Consider the following 23,037-nt stretch of genomic DNA (forward strand, 5'->3'; position numbering starts at 1 on the left):
GGCCCCTCACCGGCGGCTGGGGGAGCTAAGCCCCGGGGTAGGGAAGTGGGGACCCGGGAGAGGCCGACCGGGGCCGGAGGGGGTACGGCGGTGGGGGGGCGGCCGCGCCTCAGCCCCTCCAGCCCCGGGACGGCGGTGGCAGAGCCGCGGCCGGGGACGCTCCGTGCCCGCGGCGGGGAAAAGTTGGAGGCGTCAAAGACCGTCCGGAGGCACCGGGCCCAGCCCACGGGGCACCGGGGAAGGAAGGCGGGGGCTACCGACCGAACCGGTGGCGGGAGACATGGGAAGAAACAGGGACTGGGCAGCGGGACACGGGCAGCAGCGGCAGCGGAAAGCCTGGGGGTGGGGGATGTCGGGGTCGGGGGGTCATCGCTGCGCCCCGAGGGAGCTCTGGAGCCACCGGGGTCGGGCAACCGGGACGGGCAGCGGCAGCGGGCGGCTCCGCGCTCAATTCGTTTTCGGCGGCCTCGGTGCCGCGGAGCCGCGGAGCCGCTCCCCGGGGTGGTGCTGGGGAGGGGGGTGGAGGGGGGGGGGGGGCGCGGCGGGGCCGCCGGTAACGCCTGGCTCTTTGCCCCCCGCTGCAGCCACCATGTTGACGCGACTTTTCAGCGAGCCCAGCCTGGTCCCCGAGGTCCCGAAATTCGCCGGTTGGGCCGAGGAGTGCGAGGAGGATGCGCGGAGCGAGAAGGAAGAACGGGCAGGGAAGGGCTGCGCCCCCCCCGAGGAACCGCCCGAGGGGTCGCTGGGGGAAAGCAAAGAGGAAGGGGAGTTAGGAGGGGACGAGGAGGAGGAGGAGGAGGAGGAGGAAGGCCTGGAGGAAGCGGAGGGTGAACGACCCAAGAAGCGGGGTCCCAAAAAACGCAAGATGACCAAGGCGCGGCTGGAACGGTCCAAGCTGCGGCGGCAGAAGGCGAACGCCCGGGAGCGGAACCGAATGCACGATCTGAACGCGGCCCTGGACAACCTGCGCAAAGTGGTTCCTTGTTACTCCAAAACCCAAAAGCTCTCCAAAATCGAGACCCTTCGCTTGGCCAAGAACTACATCTGGGCTCTCTCCGAGATCCTGCGCTCGGGCAAGCGGCCCGACCTGGTCTCCTACGTGCAGACTCTGTGCAAGGGGCTCTCCCAGCCCACCACCAACCTGGTGGCCGGTTGCCTCCAACTCAATTCCCGTAATTTCCTCACGGAGCAAGGCCAAGAAGGGGGTCGTTTTCACGGTCCCAACGCTTCCTTCGCCGTTCACCCTTACCCGTACCCCTGCTCGCGGCTGGCCGCGGCGCAGTGCCCACCCGCCGCCGGGCCCGGTGCCCACGGGTTGAGGACACACAGCTACTGCTCGTCCGCCTACGAGAGCATCTACGGCAACGCCTCCCCCGATTACAACAGCTCGGAGTACGACGGGGGGCTCAGCCCCCCCCTCTGCATCAACGGCAACTTCTCCCTCAAGCAGGACTCTTCTTCCCCCGACCACGACAAAAGCTACCACTACTCTATGCACTACTCGGCGCTGCCCGGTTCCCGCCCCACCGGCCACAACCTGGTCTTCGGTTCGGCGGGGGTACGCGGGGGGGTCCACTCCGAGAACATCTTCCCCTACGACATGCACCTCCCGCATGAGCGGGGCCCCATGTACGAGGAGCTCAACGCCTTCTTCCACAACTGACTCCCCCTCTCCCCCCCATCATCACCACCCCCACCCCCGAACCCCCCACCCCCGACCCATCCCCGAGGCGCGGGGAGATGGGGGGGACACACACGGGATGGGGGCGGACACACACACACACAAACACACACCCGCGGACCGGCCCCCGAGGGCTCCGCCGTGGGCTTTGGTGCAATATGGGGACCCGGCCCCGGCGGCGGGTCCCTGCGCCCCGTGGGGACAAAGTGCTTTTTTGGGAGGATTTCCCCTTTTCCTTAAATTATCATTAGCAGTTAGTTCGTTCTTTTGTCGTTATTTGTTAGTTAGTTCATTTATTATTATTATTTCTTATTTATTTAGCTGGGGTTTATATTATCGTTATTATCAATAATTTACTTAATAATTTATTACCACTATTATTTATTTTCTTCTTTTTCTTTTATTTTCTTCTTCTTTTTTTCTTCTTCTTTTCTTCTTTTCTTCTCTTTTTTCTTCTTTTTCTCCTCTTTTTTCTTCTTTTTCTCCTCTTTTTTCTTCTCTTTTTTCTTCTTTTTCTTTTGTCCCTTCCCCCCCTTTTACTATTTCTTCTTTTTTATCTTTTCGTCTTTTTTCTTTTCTTTTCTCCTTTTCTTCTTTATTTCTTCTTTTTTTCTTCTGTTATATTATTATTGCTATTATTGCTACTATTATTATTACTATTATTATTGCTACTATTATTATTGAAGCCGCCCCCCGAGCCCATCCCACTGGCTCAAGCCTCGTCTTTTCCTCTTGAATTCGTTTCAATTCCATTTTTTAATCTCTTTTTCATATATTTTTTTCCCCCTTCCTCCCCAACCCATTTGGAGCCTTTTTCTCCCCTTCACCACCGTACCCACCCCTCACACCTCCTTACCCCCGCACCCCCCTTACCCCCCCGGCATTGGACACCCGCTGCCCCGGCCCCGTTGGGGCGAGAGGAGCCCGCGGAGAGCCGCGGAGCGAAACTTTCCGAAGCAATAAAGAGGCGAAGGGAGGAACCCACATTTTCTATCTATGCAAGCGGGCCCGGCCCGGCGGACGCTCAGAGATGCACTTTGCTTTGGGGGGGCCCCCCAGGCCCCGCTCCCCACCCCGGGAGCTCCTCTCGCAGCGTATGTGTCAGGACGTTTTTTACCTGTTTGCAAAAACTTGACACGGAAAAAAAGAAACAAAACAAAACAAACAAAAACCAACAAAAAAAGGAAAAGAAAAAAGGAGAAAAAAAAAGAAAAAAATCATGATAAAAAAAATAATTACAAAACTCACCCCCTCCCAGTCCCGCGGAGCCCCCCCCCTCCCTTTCCCCTAGGTTCTCCCGCACCGGTAGAACCGGGGCCGGGCTTTATGCAAGCGGGGTTCGGGGGTGTGGGGTTGTGGTTGGGGTGGGTGGGGGTTTGGCGGGGCTGAGCCCGGCCCGGCTCCGGTTTGCCGCGTTCTTGCGGTCGGGAGCCGAGGGGAACGTTCGATAATTTAGATTTTTTTTTTAAGTTTTGTTTTCTTTTCTTTTAATATTTTAATGCTTTGGGGGTTTTTTTGAACGTGCCCGCCCCACCTTTGAGAAACCAGCATTTAGGGAGAGCAGGGAGAAGGAGGAAGAGGAGGAGGAGGAGGAGGATTTCTGAGACGTGTTTTCAAAACGACAAAAAGAAAAATTTAAAAAAAAGAGAAAAAGAGGGGAAAAAAGAAAAAAAAAGAAAAGTTTTGGGAAAAATAAGTAAAAAAAAGGGAAACAAACAAACAAAAAAGCAACAAAAAAAAGAGAGAGAAAGAAACAAAAAACCCACAAACGTTGTAGCAAAGGGGACCCGCCTGTCCGACACCAGAAGTGCTTTCGTGTTTCCGTTCCGTTTCATTTCGATTAATAAATATTTATGGCCAACGATATGCAAGACCCCCCCCCACCTTCCCCCTACCTCCCTCCCCCGCGTCGGGAGCCGCCCCCCCAACCCCGCTTCCCGCTCCCCGGTTCCCGCCGCGGATGCTTTTTTTTTTTTTCTGGCGGAGCGCGGGGTCCCCGGGGTCGGGGGGGCGCCTGGCGATAACTGCATGCACCGGTGTCCCCCTTCCCCAGTTTCCTTTCCCTTCCTTTTCCTTCCACCCGGGGCTCCCCCCACCCCACCCTCTCGGCCCCGCTGGACGCTCGCAGCCCGGTCCCCGCCGTGACGAGCCGCCGCCGCCGCCGCCGGTGCGATTCGCGGCGAACCTGTAATTACCGAGCGTCCTTCGACGGCGATTAATAAATATTCAATGTTGACTTCGCCTCCCTTCGCCGCTTTCCTTCCGCATCGGGGCACAGGGGGCACCGGCCTGACGCCCTCCCGCCGCTATCGGGGTCGTCCCCGATGCTTCCCAGTCCGTCCCGGTACCTTCCCCGTGCCTCTGCCCGAGTGCGCGGCCCACGGTGGGGAGGCGCTGATATAACGCGGCTCTGCCCCACGGGTGTCCCTCCCGGGACCGGGGAGGCGGTGTGAGTGTATGCGGTACCCCCCCCCGCCCCGCCAATAAAGGCACCGGGGCAGCGGCCCGGCTCGGTCCCGAACCCGCCGTTAACGGGAGAGCCGCAGCCGTGGCACTGCTCTGGTCCCCCGGGACAACCGTGCCCAGAGTTGGCACAGGGCCGAGGTGCCGATGGCCTCGGCGAGGGTGCGCGGCGGCCAAGGACGGGTTGCTGGCCTCGGTACACGGTCGGCTGCCGGTGTGGTGCCAGTGCCAGTGCCCACTGGAGCCCCAGCAGCATCGGTGAGGTGTTTGGTGCCAGTGTTGATTCCCGGTGCCAGCGCCCGATGGTTTCGGCCCGGTGCCCAGTCCCGGTGCCCACGCCATTGTCGGTTCACAGTGCCAGTGCCCTGTGGATCCCCTAAGCCCCGTCGCGGTGCCCGGTGCTGGTGCCCGGTGCAGAGCTGTCCGCCGCAGCGGTGCTGAACGGGTTCCAGGGCTCCTCCGCCTTCTCTGGCGAACGGGCATCGGTCTATTGACTGTCCCCGCCACCGGGGCTCACCACAGCCTTGCCGCCTCGGACTCTGGGCATGGTCGGGCACCTGGCTCCCGGTCGTGCGGTGTCGCTGCCCACGGGAATCGCGGGAGAAGGTTACCCGCGGGTATCGACGAGTACCGGGGCAGCACCCCTAGGACGGACCCTCTGGTTTCCTCCCGGGAGAGACAGGGGGCATCCGCGTCCCAAGGCCCCGAGACTTTTGGGAGAAATCTGGGCAGGTTTGGGGTCAGGTCGGGCCCGGGGCCGCCGGGGCTGCAAAAGCGGAACAACTCCAGCGCGGCCCCGACGTGCCGAGCCCGGCTCGGGGACATGGGCGGCGGAGAGCTGGGACCGGAAGGGGAGCAGCCCCTAAAGCTCTCTCCGAGTACCCCTGGTCCGGTCCCCGGCACTCGCCGCTCCTGGAGAGGAACGAAGCCTCTTCCGACGGCTCCAGCCAGAGCATCCTCCCGGGAAGGGCCTCGTTTCTCCCGGGAAAAAGCCCCGGAGAGGACCCGGGAAGCGGCTCCGCGGAGCCAGGTGCCGGCGATGCCCTTCAGTCGTCACCCCGCAACCGGCACCGAGACCGCAGCCCGAGGATGGGGCGGCGACGGGCGGATGCCCAGGTCGAGGAGAGGGGGCCTGGGGGCTGCGAGGGGCCCCCGACATCTGTTCCCGGGAAGGGCCCGGGGCCGGTCGTGTCGGAGAGCGTCGGTCCCGGTGGCGGGGCTGCGCTTTTCCGTTTAATTCCCGAGATTTTTGTTTCACCGGCCCCGCCGATGCAAAGGGATGCGGGAACCCGCCCCGCCACTCCGGCCCCGATCGGCCCCGCAATGCGGCCCTTCTCTCGGTGCATGGCCCCGGTTCGAAGCTCTGGAGAAAACCTCCGGTCCAAAGCTCCGGTGGACGGTTTTGGTGCACAGTCCCAGTACAGGGTTTCGTTGCAAAGCTCCGGTACACGGCCTCGTGTAGAGCTCCAGTGCATTCCCGGGATGCCCGGTCCCGGTACAATGCTTCAGTGTCCGGTCCTGGTACAAGGCTCTGGTGCCCGGTCCCGATGCCCGTTCAGTGGCTTCCGGGATGGGAGGTCGGGAACTGCCTGGCAGCTGCGACCCACGGGGCTCTGAGAAGGTTTTCCATGATCGTGGGATCAAAGCCACCCGGGTGGGGGCGGAATTTATGTGGGGGTGTTACCGGGACACCAGCTCGGCTCGGCCTGGGGGCACCGGAGTGGGGCCAGCAACGAGTGGACCTCTCTGTGGCAGCTGGCTCAGGTTCAACCCTCCCATTCAAGGGCAGAACGAGACGAGGGGGTGGCGGGGGTGAGGTGGGGGTGGTTTTCTCCCCACTCCCCTACCCCAGATACTCTCAGTGCCCCCCAGTGCTCCCAGTGCCCTCGACCCGTCTGAGAACGGCGGCAGGATTCGGGGCGAGCGCCAGCTCCGGGTCGCCGCTGCCACCCGGCGAGTGCCAGCCGTGGGGAGGTGGCGGGGGGGGGAGGAGGAGTCATTGCTTCAGTTTAAATTTCACGGCATCTGTTCGTTATTACCCGGCGCGGGCTGGATACGGGCAGCGAAATTAACGCCAGATCCCTGCCAAAATCGCAGCCACCGTAAAAACCGGAGCCTCCCGGCGCCGGCTTCTCACCGAGCTGCGGAGGCGGCCCCGTTACCCCCACCGGAGTCTGGTGGCTTCTTTCAAAGAGGCTTAAAAGTCGAGGGTGGCGTAAAGGGGGTCAGGAGTGTGTGTGGGGACGTGTGTGTGTGTCCCCCGCTGGGTGCTGTGCGATGAGGACACCGAAATGATGACTGTGGGGACAGGAAGGGTCTCCGCTGTCGCTGGAGCTGTAACCGGGGCGGGTCGGGCTGGCAGAGATCCCCGCCGCACCGGGGGCTGCCGAGACGCCCCCTCCCCTCCTTTTCTCACCCCCTCCCCCGGGCTGCCAGGCTCCATCGCAGAGGAGTTAAAACAAGGACATCTGTGCCTGGAATCGCTGCGAAGCTCCAAACCTGCCAACGCCTGCTGGCACCGGCCGCCAGCAAATGCTGGTTCTCCGGAATGCGGCACCGCCTGCAGCCCAGCCCGGGGGGCCAGCACCGACACCCCTCCCTCCCTGTCTGCAGCCCAGCTTGGGGGTCCTGACCCCTCACCCTCCAACACCGCCCAGCCTGGCCCGAGCCGGCCCCGGAGGCTGCGGAGCATTTTTGGAGTGGGGGGTTTGGCCCAGCTGGTCCCCCCCACACCCGGGTACACGCATGTGTGAGGCGGGGGTGGGGTGTGTGCAGCGCCCCGGGGACTGCCCCGACTTGCCGTCGTGTCCCCGTTATGTCCCCATCATGCCCCTGCCAGTCGCAGCCTTGTGAAGAGTTCAGATGCTGGAGCCTCCCAGACCTCGCTAGGGTCGGATTCCCCCCCATTTCCCACCCCCAGCCCCACTGCCGGTGTGGGGTTGAGCTCCGACCTCTGTCCCCATCCCCACCCGAGGCGTGGTGGTGGGAGACGCCAGAGGGTTGAGGAGAGGCCCCCTCGTTCCGGCGGGACACGGCGAGCGCTGGGGAGGCTGCATGGATGGGCTGCGATAGGGTAAAGCAACAAGGGGGGGTTCAGGTGGTACCCAAGGGAAGGGATCACTCAGGGCCAAGGGCACTTGGACAGCCTGAATTCTGCTGATGAGCCCGGGGGTCTCCAGCGCCATCCCTGTGGAAAGGAGGAAACCCCCTGCTGATCCCTAAGGGGAAGGAAAGGGGCAAAACCCAAACGAGAGGCAGCCTGGGGTGGGGGCTGGATCCAGCAGACGCTGGACCGGCTCTGGCCAGGAGCTGCAGAGAGCAGGTGGTGCCCACCTGAGCACCCCACACAGCTAAGCACAGCCTTTTCCCTTCCCTTCCCTTCCCTTCCCTTCCCTTCCCTTCCCTTCCCTTCCCTTCCCTTCCCTTCCCTTCCCTTCCCTTCCCTTCCCTTCCCTTCCCTTCCCTTCCCTTCCCTTCCCTTCCCTTCCCTTCCCTTCCCTTCCCTTCCCTTCCCTTCCCTTCCCTTCCCTTCCCTTCCCTTCCCTTCCCTTCCCTTCCCTTCCCTTCCCTCCCTCCAGACGCCCCAGTCTGCTGGATAAGACCCTGCCCATGCCCCCGCCGATGCCCCCAGCCCCTCCCGGGCTCCCCGCCGCAGCTCGGTGCCTCGTTTCAGACGGGAAATGTCCATTTTGTTGCTACTTAAAAGCTGATTTACGGCGGCTGCATCCCAGCCCTGCCTTGGCCCGCGTTCATCCCATAATATGCCCATTTCTCTTGGCAGCTCTGGCTCGGCCGGGCACGCCGGAGCTCTGTGCTGGACAGCGAGGGCACCAGGACCCAGATTCTGCTCCCTCTTGGCAGCCTGATGCTCGTGGATGGATCCCATCTGCTTCCAGTGGATCCCAATAGCCCCAAAGCAGGCGGAGGGGTGGAGAGACCCACCCAGGGCTGCAGAGGTGTAGGGGACAGAGCAGGAGATGGGGACAGCACATAATGGGGGGGCTTCACGTCACCGTGTCACAGCCAGGAGCCCCCCTTTCCATCCAGCTTCCGCCGGGATGAAGCTGATGGAATCCATCCACCCATGCGGGCAGCAGGACAGACAGACGCCGTGCCCAGACAACCCGGGGGCAGGGTGGCAGCGAGCAGCCTCCCGGCTTTCCCGACCCTTCTGCGCGCTCCTAATTAAATTTGACTTAATTATCCCTCTTTTGGTTAAATGTAATTGGGAAAAAAGCACTTTTGGAAGCATCCCACGGCCCCGGTGCCCGCTAGCTTGGAGCCGTTAAAGCCTTTCCCGAGTTGGCACGGGGCGGAGGGGAGGGATCCTGCCGTAATCCCACCAAATCCAACAAGTTCCCAGCGAAAACCAATCAGGCTGAGCGCAGCTGCCATAATAATCCTAATTCCACCTCGTTCCGTACCCAAAATCCGGTGATCCGGCAGCGAAAGCCGTGGGCAACAGGGCGGGGGGCGGCGGGAGGTGACATCTGCAGCCCTGCCCACCTCTGCCCTCCAGCTCATCCCCTGCCCGCAGCGGTGCCAAGGTTACCCCAGAGCCTAAGGGTGAATCGCTGCCCCCTCTTACCCAGCTCACCCCCCCCCCCATCACCCTACCTGACCCCAGCACCCCTCGCCGAGCGCTGCCGGAGGCCGTGGCTGTGCCCCGGTGCCCGGGCGGTGGCACGGTGCCCAGCCCTCCCCCCCCCCCGCCGTGGTCTCCCCAGGGACGGGGGGATCGGGCGGTCGCAGCTGGCGCACGCAGCCGTAATGGCCACGGCTGGGCTGGCACGGCGGCCCCGCGCCTGCGGGCACACGGGCAGGAGCAGCTTGTGTGCGGTTTGTCCTTGACTAGTCCCCGGCGTGGCTGCCCTTGCCTGGCGCTGCCCGCCCGGCACAAAGCCACCCCCCGGTGTGCCCACGGCGGGGACCTCCCAGCTCATCACACCAGTGACGGCCAGACCTTGGCTGGCACCGGGGCTCGGTGCCATAGGCCGGGCAGGACAAACAGACTCCTGGTGTGCTGTGGTGAGGAGGAATCCTCCATCGGTGTCTCCTCTTGGTGTTGGAGTCCACGGGCATGACACTGATACTGAGATTGGCACCAAGACTGGCACCAGCACAGGCAGCACCATGGTTGTGAAGCTGGGCAGGACTTGGGAGAGGTTATTTCCATCTTTGCAGTTGTGCTGGGAGCCAAGGAGGGCACCCCACTGCTGTGCTCTGCTGGGAAGAGAATCCTCCACGCCACAGACGTGGGCATGGTATTGGCATTGACATCAGCACTGGCACCAGCACCACGACTACAGAGCTGAGTAGGATAGGGGGGGAATTATTTCCATCCTGGCCATTGTTTTGGGGGCCAAGGTGGGCACCCAACTGCTGTGCTTTGGTGGGAAGAGAATCCTCCATGCTAGAGACATGGGCATAGCATTGGCACCAGCACTGGCACCAGCACCATGACTGCAGAGCTGGGCAGGATCTGGGGGGGGGAGTTGGGGTTATTTCCATCCTTGCTGCTGCTTTGGGGTGCACCTCACTGCCATGCTCCAGTGGGAAGAGAATCCTCCATGCCAGAGCCAGGGGCATAACATTGGCACTGACGCCAGCAGCACCACAAAGCCGCTGGGCAGTACCCAGGCTTGGGGGGGGATGGCATTTGCATTCCATCAGGAAGCATCCTGACTCCAAAGGGATCCTGGAGCTGGGCTTTGGGGTTTGGATTTTGGTTTTTCTTTTCCCCAGCTCTCTCTTTTTTTTTGTTGTTGTTGTCTTTCATTCTATTAAAGTTGCCAAAAAAACAGAGAGCTCCTTAATGGCTTCTTAATGCTGCCCAAAGCGGGCGCAGGGCAAACGATGCCATCCATCTTGGCTGGGTTTGGGATCACATCTGACACCCGATCCATCATACCCTGGGACATTAACTCCTTTGGAAGGGACCCAAAACCCCGGCTCCAGCTCCTGCTCGGGCTCTGGAGCCCGTTAACCACTTTACTGCTGGCATCTTGGCACCGCCTGCCCGCCGGGGCTGCGGCCTCCTTGTTGTTTGTCCTGTCCCTGGGTGCAGCTGGCAGCGTGCGTGGCATTATCCTCCTCTCATCATCAACCTCATCCTCATCATCTGCTTCTTCCTCCTCCTCCTCACCCATGACCTTCACCTGACCTTCACCCCAGGACCCCTCTCCCCTCAATGTTTTTGACTCATTTTGGGGGATTTTGTCCCAGTGGAGCATCCTGTGGGGACCAAAGGTACATTCTGAGGGACAGCAGTGGGGGGTGGCTTTGCTCTCTAGCCATGCAGGTGCTCTGTGCCTCAGTTTCCCCATTGCTGCATGGAGAAGGGCTCAGCTTGTGCCCACCTTAGGGGTGCCAGTGGGACAGGTGGGTCCCCCAGGGTGAGTGGAGGGGCTGCTGGCACCTCACAGCCAGGGTCAGGTGGCCACATCTCCTATGCCCTCCCACCCCAGTGAGTGCTGGTGACCCCCCCTCACCCTCTGCCATGCCCCAGGAGCCTGGTGCCCCCATGGAGAGTCACAGTGCCAGCAGCACTCATCTGGGTCCCTCCTGGGCACAGCTGAGGGTGCTGGGGGCACCCCCAGCCCAAGCAGGGTGAGGTCCTGTCCCACTCCACTCTCTGCCACGGGGGGGGACACACGGAGGGACATGGTGGGCAGGGACCCAGAGGGGCCCAGGGTACCTCATGGCACCTCCATCATCCCCTTCAGCCTCATCACCTCTATTGCCTTCATCATTCTCACTGTCCCCATCAGCCCCATCCTCTGGGCGGGGGCACAAGAGGCCCCAGCCTGGGGTTATACAGACAGGGTGGGTGGGGCCAGGGGCAGGGGAGGCTGCGATTGGCCAGCAGCACAAGCTCCGGCAGGGGATTGGTTGAGGTTATGAGTACTGGACCGGGATTGGCTGAGCTCTGTCCCTCATCCCTGGGAGCAGAGTGGTCCCTGGTGGCCATCCTGTGGTCGGTCACCTGCTGCTAGGGATGGTGTCCTAGGACCAACCGTCTGGGTGCCAGCCCTGGTGCCCAGGATCATGGCCTCATTGTCCCAGGGGGTACCCGGTCCCTCGGTGCCCACCCCAGCCAGTGGGTGACTCAGAAAGGCCACAGCAGGGTCTGTCCACTCCTGGAGCAGAGGACACAGGGACAGAATCCTCTCCCTGGGCCCTTCTGATGGCTCCTGGTCAAAGGAAGGTCCCTGCCCTTATGTCCATCTGTCCACCCCCCTGTCTGTCTGTCCACCCCTCACTCACCATCCTGCATGCTACCTGCCTGTCCATCCTCCTGTCCGTGTGTCTGTCCCTGCATCCTCCCACCCACACGTCTGCCTGCCCACCTGTCTGTCTGTTCCCTGCTTGTCCCTCCCTCCCTTGATTGTCTGTTGTGGGACCTGGAACCCCTCATGGTCTGGAACCACCACCTGGCACCTGTGGAGTCTCCTGGGTGGGTGGTGCCAGGCAGGGTGTGGCAGTGCTGGGTGGAGCCAATGAGGGAGGGCTGCAGCCTCTGCAGAGGTGCTGAATCTGTTTGACATCAGCAGCCCTCAACACCTTCATCCTCCTCTTCCTCCCCACTGCCTCCTTGGCCCTTTGACCCCCATCGCTCCCACCCTCCTTATCACCCTTCAGCCTCCCTATCATCCTCATCCTCCCCATGGTCTCCTTCACCACCATCACCTTCATCACTCCCCCCACCCCCCTGACCCCATCACCTCCATTCTCTTCCCCACTCCTTCAAGTCCTATTGCCCCCACCCTCCTCATCACCCCTCAGCCTCCCTATCATCCTCATCCTCCCCATTCCCCCTTCATCCCCTTGACCCCATAGCTTCCATTACCCCCTTCACCCCTTCCACCCCCATATTCCTCATCACCCCTCATCCTCCCCATTCCCCCCTTCACCCCCATCACCCCCATCATCCCCACCACCCCCTTGACCCAATCACCTCCATTACCCCTTCACCCTCATCATCCTCATTTCCACCTTCATCACCCCTCATCTTCCCTATCATCCTCGTCACCCCATTCTCCCTTTCAGCCCCTTCATTACCCCCATTACCCCATCACCTTCTTCACCCCTACCAACCCCATCACCCCCACCTCCCCCATCACCCCATCTCCCTTTTCACCTCTCATCCTCCCTATCATCCTCATCCTCCCCATCCCCCCTTCATCTCCTTGACCCCTGCCACTCCCATCACCCCCTTCACCCCTATCACCCCCTTCACTCCCTTCACCCCATCACTCCCTTCACCCCATCACTCCCTTCACCCCCTTCACCCCCATCTCCTCCTTTCCCCCCCTCCCTCCCCCCCTCCTTTCCCCCCTTTGCCCCCCACACTCAGCCCCCTCTCTCCCCCCAGCCCTCCCCGAGCCCCCCGAGCGTATGGCAGGAATCAGTGCCTGGCGCCGGCGCCTTAATCTGTTTTTCTAAGCCGCCCACCAGCACCACGTTCACCGAATTAGGCCGACAGCTGCCACTGCTCCTCTCTGGCTTTTTTTTTTTTTTCCTCCCTCTTCCTCCCCCCCTTCCTCCCTCCTCCTTTATTTATTTATTTCTTTCCCCCCCTTTTCCATGCCTGCTGCCTCCTGCCACAGCTGCCGAGGGCCGGGAGCCGTGCGGGCACCCGCGGCACGGCGTCGACGGCCACAGCCTCGGCACGTGGGCATCCGCCACACGAAGCCCACCCAAACATCCTGGTGGAAGCCACCAGAGATCCTGTGGGGCCAGCATCGCCACCACCATCATCATCATCACCATCAGCCTTTCTCCTTCCTTCCTCTTTCCTTCCTTCCTTCCTTCCTCCCTCCCTCCCTTCCTTCCTCCTCCTCCTCTCGCTGTGTTGTTTCTCTGCCGTGCTGGAGAGCAGTCGAATGCTCTATGCAAATGAGATGGTTATTACCGCAATGTTCGTCAAGCTGAGCTGAGAAGACATTAATAGCCTGATGAATATGCATGTGAATTTGTTAATTAAGTTAATTATTCTGCTGAAAATGCATTCGTCTTCCAAGGACATTTTCCCAATGATTTTTTTACATGCTCCAGCCATTAGTCATGCTGTATTTTAGCAGGGGGAAATGAGTTTGCTTTAAGTTGGAGGGACACACACACACCACACCACTCCCCCCCACACACATCTCACACACACACAGCACCAGAGAGAGAAAATAAATCAGGAAGGGAAAGGGAAATGAAGGGGAAAAAAAAAAAAAAGAAGAAGGAAAAGGTGAGGGAAGCGAGGGAGGAGAGAAAAGAGAGAAGGAGAGAAAAGAGAAGAAAAAGGAGAAGGAGAGAAAAGAGAAGGAAAAGGAGAAGGAGAGAAAAGAGGAGGAAAAGGAGAAGGAGAGAAAAGAGAAGGAGAAGGAGAGAAAAGAGGAGGAAAAGGAGAAGGAGAGAAAAGAGAAGGAGAAGGAGAAGGAGAGAAAAGAGGAGGAAAAGGAGAAGGAGAGAAAAGAGAAGGAGAAGGAGGAGAGAAAAGAGGAGGAAAAGGAGAAGGAGAGAAAAGAGAAGGAGAAGGAGAAGGAGAGAAAAGAGGAGGAAAAGGAGAAGGAGAGAAAAGAGAAGGAGAAGGAGAAGGAGAGAAAAGAGGAGGAAAAGGAGAAGGAGAGAAAAGAGAAAGGAGAAGGAGAGAAAAGAGAAGGAAAAGGAGAGAAAAGAGAAGGAAAAGCAAAGTCAAAGGGAAAGGAGGGAAAGTTGAAGGAAGAGGGAAGGAAATCAAGGGAAAAAGAGAAGGGAAAAAGTCAAAGGAAAGGGGGAAAAATTGAGGGGAAAGGAGGAAAAATCAAAGGAAAGGGGAAAATAAAGGGAAAAGGAGAGGAAATCAAAGGTAAAGGAGAGGAAATCAAAGGTAAAAGAGATAAAGTCCAAGAAAAGGGGGAGAAGTCAAGAAAAAAAGAAGGAAAATCAAAGGAAAGAGAGGGAAATGAAGGGAAAAGGAGAGAAAAATCATTGGAAATGGGGAAATCCGGGAAAAAGTGGGGGGGAGAGGAAAAAAAAGGCAAAAAAGTCAAGGAAAAGGTCAAAAACAACGAGGAAAAAGTGAAAAATATCAGGGAAAATCTGGAAAAATCAAGGAAAAGGTGCAAAAGACAAGGAAAAGTTGGGGAAAGGGAGATAAAAGGCCAATATAAGCAAGGAAAAGGCAAAAAGTATCAAGAAAAGGTTGAAAAAAATCAAGGAAAAGGAGAAAACAATCAAGGAAAAGGTGAAAAATCAAGGAAAAGGCCAAAAAGAGGGGGAAAGGGGAAAAGAGTCAAGAAGGAGGCCCAAAATATCCAGAAAAATGTGGGAAAATAGAGAAAAAGGAAAAAAATATAAAGGGAGAGGTGGGAAAAATCAAGGGAAAGTTGGGAAAAGCAAGGAAAAAGCTAAAAGGAAGAGAAAATAGACCCAAAAATTTGAGGAAAATGATCAGAAAGTCAAGATAAAAAGAGAAAAGTCAAAGAAAAGTCAAAAATGTCAAGAAAAAAATCCAAAAGGAATTAAGGAAAAGGAGTAAAAATGCTAAGAAAAGGCCAAATAAGTCATGGGAAATGAGGGAAAAAAGTCAAGAAAGAGGCCAAAAGAATAAAAGAAAAATAAAACAATCAGGAAAAGGTGAAACAAGTCCAGAAAAAAGGAAAAAATGGAGAGAAAAGAGTGAAAAAATCAGGAAAAGGGTAAAAAAGTCAAGAAATAGGTTAAAAAAGCAGCAAAAGGGAAGGAAAAATATCAAGAACAGGGAAAAAATTGGGAGGAAAAGAGAGAAAATTGAAGGGAAAGGGCAAAAGTCGAGGGAAAATGTTTTGGCAAAGGCCAAAAATCAAGGAAAAGGGGAAAAGAAACCAGGAATAAGGCCAAAAATGGAAGGAAAAGAGCAGGAAATGAAGGGAAAGGGCAAAAGTGAAGGAAAAGGGAAGGAAAACTTGAAAAAAAAGGAGAAAACTGAAGGGAAAAGGGAAAAATAGAAGGAAAATGGAAGGGAAATTTGAAGGAAAAGGGAAGGAAAAATTGAAAGAAAATGAGGAAACTTAAGGAAAAAGGGAAAAATTGAAGGAAAATGGAAGGAAAAATTGAAGGAGAAGGGAAGGGAAAATTGAAGGAAAAGGGGAAAAAATCAAGGCAAAGGGGAAAAGAAATCAGGAACAAGGCCAAAAATGCAAGGAAAAGAGCAAGAATTGAAGGAAAAAGAGGGGAAATCAGGAGAAAATGGCAAAAACTGAAGGAAAAGGCCAAAACTCAAGGAAAAGGGAGGGGGGGAATCAATGAATTACAGGAAAGAAAATCAGGAAAAATCCGAAAACGAAGCCAAAAGGCCCCAAAAAAGGAGGCCCTGAAGCTCTGAGGAACATTTTTAGGTGCAAGAGGGAAACTTCCCCAAGGGGCTGGGGGCTGCAGGTGGCTGCAGATGGGTGCTGGGGGGGGGGGGGGTCCCCATATGTCCCCCCAGGTTTTTTTTTTTTCCTTTCCCCCTTCTGATGCTAAACTTTTTTTTTTTCTCCCCCTTGTCTTTTTTTTTTCCAGTGCCAAATTTCCAACACATTAATTAATTGTTGTAGCCAATTAAGTGGAGTTGTGCAAATGAGTTTAGTGCTAATTACCATGCAGTGCCTGTAATCACATAAAAAACTTGCTGAGAGGTGGAGGGAGCTGGGGGGGGAGAGCAGAGGGGCAGGGTATGGGGCTGGGGGGAGTAGGTATGGAGATGCCACCCCTGTGGTGCCAGCTGTGTCCCCCCAAGGCTGGGGCAGAGGGGTACAAGGGGGTGGTGGCTGAGGCTGGTGGTGCTGAGGCTTCCCCCTCCGTGTGCTGTGCTGTGCTGTGCCAAGCTGTGCCCTGGCCTGCTGTGCCATGTCGAGCTGTGCTGTGCTGAGCTGAGCTGTGCCATGCCAAGCTGTGCCATGCTGTGTGAGGTCGTGCTGAGCTGTGTCAGGGTGTGCCATGCTGAGCAGTGCCATGCTGCTCGATGCTGTGTTGTGCCATACTGTGCTGTGCCATGCCATGCCATGCTGTGCTATGCCATGCTGTGCCACGCCATGCTGTGCCACTCCGTGACAGGAGAAAATGTGGCACCAAGTGTGTGCCCAGGCAGAGACACCCTCCTGCCCCTCAATGCCCAGGGTCTACCCCAGCCGTGACCCCTCTGCCCATCTGATCACCTCCTGGCACAAGGTGGGCACCCCCCTTTGTCCCTCCAGGGTCCCCCTGGCCTGGGCTGGAACCTCCCAGTGAGGGGCAGGCAGCAGGCGGGCACCAGGGCTGGGCTGGCACCATGCCCGGCTGGAGGATTAACTGTGCCATGGATACAGACTCCCTGGGGGCAGCTGTGCTGCTGGCTTGGGGCTTTGGTGGCATAGCACAGCACAGCATGGCACAGCACAGCACAGCATGGTACAGCACAGCATGGCACAGAATGGCATGCTAGGGCACCATATAGCATGGCACAGCACAGTATAACATGGTATGGCAACAGCACAGCATGGCATGGCACAGCAGAGTACAGCACAGCATGGCATGGCTCAGCATGGCACTGCACGGCACAGCATGGCACAGCTCATGATGGCTCTGCATGGCATGGCATAGAATGCATAGCATGGCACAGCACGGCACAGTGTCTCACGACCCAGCCTGGCAACACCCAGCCTGGCACAGCGCAATGTGACACCACCCGGCCGGCTCCAGCTCCTTCTGGGCCGAGCCCCCGCGGTGTGCCCGGTGCCCGCCGGTGCCCGCGGCCGGGCTGCGCAGGGTTAAGCGGCCCCGCGCTGGTTGGTGCGGGGGGAGCTGGGCGGCCGCCAGCGGCTGTCTCTGGGTGACAATAAACACCCGGGCGGTGGCAGCTGGTGCCCGACGGGCTCTGCATCACAATGCGGGAATCAGGCTAATCAGCACCCCCGCGGCGGGCACCGGGCACGGCTGGGCGAGGGGGTGCGGGAGGGGACGGCCGTGGGTGAGGGGATGGCCGTGGGGTGAGGGCATAAGGGTGAGGGCACGGTCGGGGGTGAGGGGAGGGCCAAGGGGTGAAGCTGCTGCCAGGGGGTGAGGGTCCAGCTGTGGGCCAAGGGCCTGGCCAGGGCCAGGGTCTGCCAATGGGGCTAGGGTCTGCCCATGGCAAGGGTCCGCTGTGGGGTGAGGGTCACCATGGCAAAGGTGTGGCCATGACAAGGCTCTGGCCGGGCACAGGCTCTGACTGCGGGGAGGGTCTGACCATAGGGAGGGTCTGACCATAGGGAGGGTCTGACCGTGGGGAGGGTCCAGCCATGGGACACAGCACCCCCCAGACGCAGAGGGGACCTCAGGGCAGGGTCCTGACTGCTCCTGGTGACACCTCCGGGTGGCAAAGGGCCAGGGCCTGGTGACATCCAGCACACTGCAGCCACTGCCCACGCGTGACGTGGCACCAGCTGCCCCCACTGCCAGGGCACAGCGGTGGCATCACCCAGTTGCCCAAGCACGAGGAGACCAAGTCGGTGGCACCTGGGACCCCCTCAGGACCTTCCCGGACCCCCACACATGGTTGGTGTCTCCAAGGGGCCAGGACTTGGCCACCAGCCCAGATCACAGCTCCCACACACCTGGCACAGTGACTGCATGCCCAGGGCTGTGCCCCCCAGACGATGTGCCCCCAGACCTCTGGGCGGGCAGGCAGGAGGTGCTCAGTGCCATGGGGGCTGGCAGTGGCCACCCCCGCAGGCTGCAGCTCACATTCCAGTGCAGGAGGCAGCTGTGCCAAGCCCCCCCTGGTGTGTGTCCCCCCCCAGTGCCACTAAATATTGATGCCTGCCCTACATTGTGCTGCAGCACCTGCCACAGGAGAGCCCCCCTGGCCCCTGGCACGGCTGGGCAGCTGCCCTGGCCCTTGCTGCCCCCCCGGGCTGTGCCAGAAGGTGTGGGGGGGGGCATGCCTGAACCAGCTGTGCCACCCGCCCGACCCTGTCCCCAGGGCTGGGAGGGAGAAACAAAGCGAGGGGCATGGGGGGCAGCAGGCACTGAGGGTCCCCATGGCAGGCTGCGGGAGGACTGGGGAGGGGCTGCTGCCCTGGGAAGCAACCCCCCCCCCCCCCCCTTTCAGGTGCCCACCCTGATCTGGAGGTCCCAGTGTGGCCACCTGGACACCAGACTGGGAGAGAGGTTTGCTGGAGAAGGTGGCAGCGTGAGCAGCTCTGCCCCCTGGCACAAACACTCTGACACCCTCCGTGCTGCACCCCTGGCACCCCTAGCACTGCTCCCCTGGCACCCGCAGCGCTGCCAAGCACAGCTGAGGCCGTGCCGCCCGTCACAAGTGTGCCAGGCTATGGGGGCGGGGGGAGCCTTGGGGGAAGGGGTGCCCACCTTGAGCCCCAGCCAAAGTGAGGAGCCGAAAAGCAGGAGGTGATTGATGGCACCGGCCCCAAGTCCTCCCCTGCCCCTCTTCAGCCGGCGCCGCGGCTCCGGGAGCTCCCAGTGGCACCATTAATTAAAACCACATCCAATTAAGTGGCAGGTGAGAGCGGGCGGGCATGGGGCCCTCCCCCGCCCTGGCTCAGCTGTGCCAGTGGCAGCAGGGAGGGCGATGCGCTGGGTCTGGGGGCGATGCCAGCCAGGCCCTGCCCTTGCTGCCAGTGTGGGCACTCGGGTGCCCTGTCCCCATGTGAGTGCTCATTGTGGTCCCTGGGGGGTAGCGAGGTGGGGAGGGACCAGCTTGGCAGTGCTACCGGGAAGCTTGTGGGCACCATGGCCAGGAGGGGACTGTCCCCACACTGAGCCATGGCTTGGCAAAGGGGCACTGGAGTGCTGGCACTGCCACCACCTCAGCGTGGGGACACAGGACTGGAGCATCCCTGGGGTCTGCCAGCCCGAGCCCTGCCTGACCTCAGCATCTGTGGGAGGTGGCACCGTGGGGCATGCAAGGGGCTGGGCAATGCCCCGGGGCTGTGGTGGCTTTGCTCTGCCACTGGCCAGAGCCACTACTGGTGGCACGTTCTGCACTGGGAGTGCAGGCAGGAGGCACGGGCAGTGCCATGCTGCCCATGCCAGGCTGGCTCACCCTGTGGCACAGGGACTTGTGTCACCCTCAAGGAGTGGGGACAGGGCAGAAGCCTTCCAGTGAACCCTTGGCAAATCCCAGCCGTGAAGGGCACGGGGGCAGGACGATGCCAGTTAAGTGCCATGGAAACATTCCTGGCACAGCATCCCAGTCCCGTGGGATGGGAAGTGCTGGATCCTGTTAAATGGTGATGCCTTGGGGCTGAGCAGAGCAGCCTGGGAAGCTCCTGCCCCAGGCAGGGACCAGGAGGATGGAGGGAAGGAAGGAGGGAGGAAGGAGGGAGGAAGGAGGGAGGAAGGAGGGAGGAAGGAGGGAGGAAGGAGGGAGGAAGGAGGGAGGAAGGAGGGAGGAAGGAGGGAGGAAGGAGGGAGGAAGGAGGGAGGAAGGAGGGAGGAAGGAGGGAGGAAGGAGGGAGGAAGGAGGGAGGAAGGAGGGAGGAAGGAGGGAGGAAGGAGGGAGGAAGGAGGGAGGAAGGAGGGAGGAAGGAAGGAGGGAGGAAGGAGGGAGGAAGGAGGGAGGAAGGAGGGAGGAAGGAGGGAGGAAGGAGGGAGGAAGGAGGGAGGAAGGAGGGAGGAAGGAGGGAGGAAGGAGGGAGGAAGGAGGGAGGAAGGAGGGAAGGAAGGAGAGAGGAAGGAGAGAGGAAGGGAGGTCCTGAGGGTTGGTGGGTAGAAGGATGAACAGACAACCCTAAGGAAGGATGGAGGGAGGGAGGGATGGAGGGAAGGATGACCCCGAGGATGGATGCAGGACTCAGCGCAGTGCGCGGCTCGCAGCCGATCCCTCCGGAGCGCTGCAGGCGGCTCGGGGTCGCTGCCGCCTGCCGAGGCTGAGGGAAGCTCCCGGCGCCGAGGCCGCCGCCGCCCCCCTGCCATCTGCCCGCGGAGATATTTCGGGAGGCGGCAGCAGGGCCGCCGAGCCCCGCGGAGCGCAGCGAGGAACGCCGCCGGCTCCTGCTGAGAGGGAGGTGTGGGGACCCCCGGCACAAGGGGACCCCCACACTGCCACCCCCTCGCCAGCGCCACTTGCCCCCGGGGCTCTGCTTGCCCACTGCCAGCCCTGCCCCCGGGCACCAGCGAAGCAAGAGAAGCAGGAGGAAGGTGATGGTGGGGAGCTGATGCTGGAGCTGTACCTGCCCCCTTCCCTTGCACAGGGGCTGGGGACAATCCTCCTTTGGCCGGGAAAAGAGGGAAAAGGGTGGCCCAGGCCCTCCAGCAGAGCCACAGCTCCCTCTTCATGCCCTCCCAGCTCAGGGGTAGAGCAGGATCGGTCCCCAGGGTCCTTTCCAGAGGAGCTGCCAGGTGCTAGGGGAGGTTGGAAGAGAAACCTCAACCATGCCACTTCCCAAGGAAAGGGAGGAGGGAGGGAGTGAAGAAGGGCCTGGGGGGGCCCAGACCCCAGGGAGCAGGGGGAAGAGGCAGTGCCAGGCACAGAAGCTGATACAGTAACAGGAAATATTTAATTATTTTTTTTTTCCAATCTCCACTTTCCATTTTTATAAACTGAAAAGAAAAAAAAAAGAAAAAAAAAAGAAAAAAAAAAGAGAAAACCAACAAAAAAGCCAAACCCAAATCCCCAGAACCCCCAAACCAAAGCCCCCCCCAAATCTCATATATTACAAAATATCTGTACAGAGACAAAGGTACAACCGAGAAAAGGCTCTGCTCAGTCTCACAACCAAGCTTGTGGGGGGGAGGGGGACAGGGAGAGTCTCACCAGACCCCTTCTCTGCTGGGCAAACCTTGGCTACAGCCTGTCCCAGGTTGGCTCTGAACCCAAAACCTGACCCATGGTGGGGGGAAGGAGAAAGGAGGGGAGAGGGGAAGCACCAGCCCATGACTGGTCTGGATCTGCACCTTTGCAACCTTTCCTTCCCTCATGAAATCCTTTTGTTCTCTTTTGTACAGAGAGAGATCCAAAATCCTACCAAAAAAAGGGAAAAAAAAAAAAAAAAAAAGGAAACCTAAGAGATGGTGGCAGGGGAATGAGCCAAGAGACCTCCTCAGCTCTGCCACCTTCACCCTTGCCAGCGATTGAAAGCTTCTTGCTGGGACCACTGGAGAGGCAGCAGTGGCAGTGCCACAGCTCTGCCCAAACCTCCTCCTCCAGAGTGGGCATCAGGCTTGGATGAGGGGAGGGTGGAAACCACAACACAGCCTGGCCCCACAGGGACCAGATGCCATCAGCCCCACCCAGAGCAAGGGACTGAACTCTGGGCTGTCTGTCCTTTGCTTGAGGTGGGACAGAGGGACAGGAGCCCACCCTCGTGGGCACCTCTGAGGGCCTCAGCAGCTTGCCAGCCCCTGCTGCCAAAGTGAAGCTGTGCTGCAGAAGCGCCCCTGCAGGGACTGGAGGAGGACTGGGACAGGCCACCCCAAACTGGGATGTCAACACCTGAGGGGGTCCTCAGCCCTGAGGAGGGGGCAGAGCCTGTGAGCAGGTCAGGACTGAGGAGCATTTGGCCCTCTCCAGGCTCTGCTGGGGATCTGCCCATTTGGAAAGACAACCACCAGGCATCAGCTTCCTGGGAGGACTCAGCCCTGGACCTTGGGGACTTCTCCTCCCAGCTGGGGTTGGGCTGAGGAGGAAAAGCCCCAAACCCACCACCAACCAACCCAAAACATCAGCCAGAAGCTCCAGCACAGCCCAGAGCTGGCAGCTGTGTGGTGGGAAAGGACCAAGGCAAGGAATCCAACTCCCTTCCTTCAGAGGTGCTGGAGTCAAGCTCAGAGCACTCTGCATCCTCCACACCTCCTCTGTTTGTGCTGCACACAGCAGGCAGCTCCAACCCCCCAGAATAATAATTAATAATAATAACAACACTTAAAAAAAAAAAAAAAAAAGAAACCTCATCAAAACCAAACCAACCAAAGGCTAACTCTCCTCTCCCCTCTCCTCCTCCTCCTCCCCAGAATTCCACTTGGAATTGAGCAAAGGGTGGCTGCTGGATGCTGACTCACTGCTGCCAGCACCACAGGGCTCAGCAGCTTGGAAATCTCAGTTTCTCTAAATATCTATTTTTATTTTCTCCCCCTTTTTTTTTTTTTTTTTTAAACCATTCCTCTTTCCTTCCACCCACAGAAAGCTGCCAGCTCTGGCTGGGTAAGGCAGATTTTGTTTTCCTCTCCCCCCTCCTTTCTCCACCCAAATCAGGTGCAACTTTTATTTTTATTTTCCATTTTTTCCCCTCTCTCTCTCTCTTTTTAAACCAAGAAAATTTAAATCAAATGCTGGCAGGAGCATGAAAAAAAAAAAAAAGTCTCTCTTGGCATCCTTCCCTTCCCCCAAATTAAGACTCCCCCAAGGTTCTCCTCAATGAAATGCAGACAAGAAATTGGAAGTTTGGATTTCCCCCCCCCCATAGGAAAGGCCTTGCTGAGGAATTAGAGAAATAAGCTTATAAATAGGTACCTTGGTTTTATTCAGCTCTTTTTGTTTTGTTTTTGAAGTCTCATTGGAAATGGACAACATCTGCAGGAGGAGAAAAGGGTAAAAAAAAAAAAAAAAGGAGAAAACCAAAATGAAAAAAAAAAGTAAAAAAGAAATAAAAAAAGAAACAGAAAAATGAAAAGAAATTAAAAAATAGAAAGAAAAAAATAAAATGAAAATTAAAAATGGGAAAAAATGAAATAAAAAAGAAAAAAATAAACTGGAATAAAGATTAAAATGAAATAAAAATAAAATTAAATAAAAAGGAAATAAATAAAATGAAATAAAAACTAAAATAAAATTTAAAAAAGAAATAAAATAAAAAAGAAAAATCAAAAGAAATAAAAAATAGAAATAAAAAAAATAAAATTAAAAAGAAAAATCAAAAGAAATAAAAAATAGAAATAAAAAAATAAAATTAAAAAGAAAAATCAAAAGAAATAAAAAATAG

At 58.0% G+C, this 23,037-nt stretch overlaps 1 protein-coding gene across 1 annotated transcript; it reads left to right on the forward strand.

Annotated features, from left to right (window-relative positions):
- The first annotated feature begins 589 nt into the window (after nt 1-589).
- On the forward strand, nt 590-1,663 carry NEUROD2 (neuronal differentiation 2). Its single transcript, XM_054396848.1, has one exon. The coding sequence runs from the start codon at nt 590-592 to the stop codon at nt 1,661-1,663; it is 1,074 nt and encodes a 357-aa protein (XP_054252823.1).
- Nucleotides 1,664-23,037: the final 21,374 nt, after the last annotated feature.

Source organism: Indicator indicator, chromosome 39 (genome assembly GCF_027791375.1).
Source record: "Indicator indicator isolate 239-I01 chromosome 39, UM_Iind_1.1, whole genome shotgun sequence".
NCBI lineage: Eukaryota > Metazoa > Chordata > Aves > Piciformes > Indicatoridae > Indicator > Indicator indicator.

Coding starts and splice junctions, on each gene's coding strand:
- NEUROD2 (XM_054396848.1), top strand. CDS start 590: ATGTTGACGCGACTTTTCAGCGAGCCCAGCCTGGTCCCCGAGGTCCCG.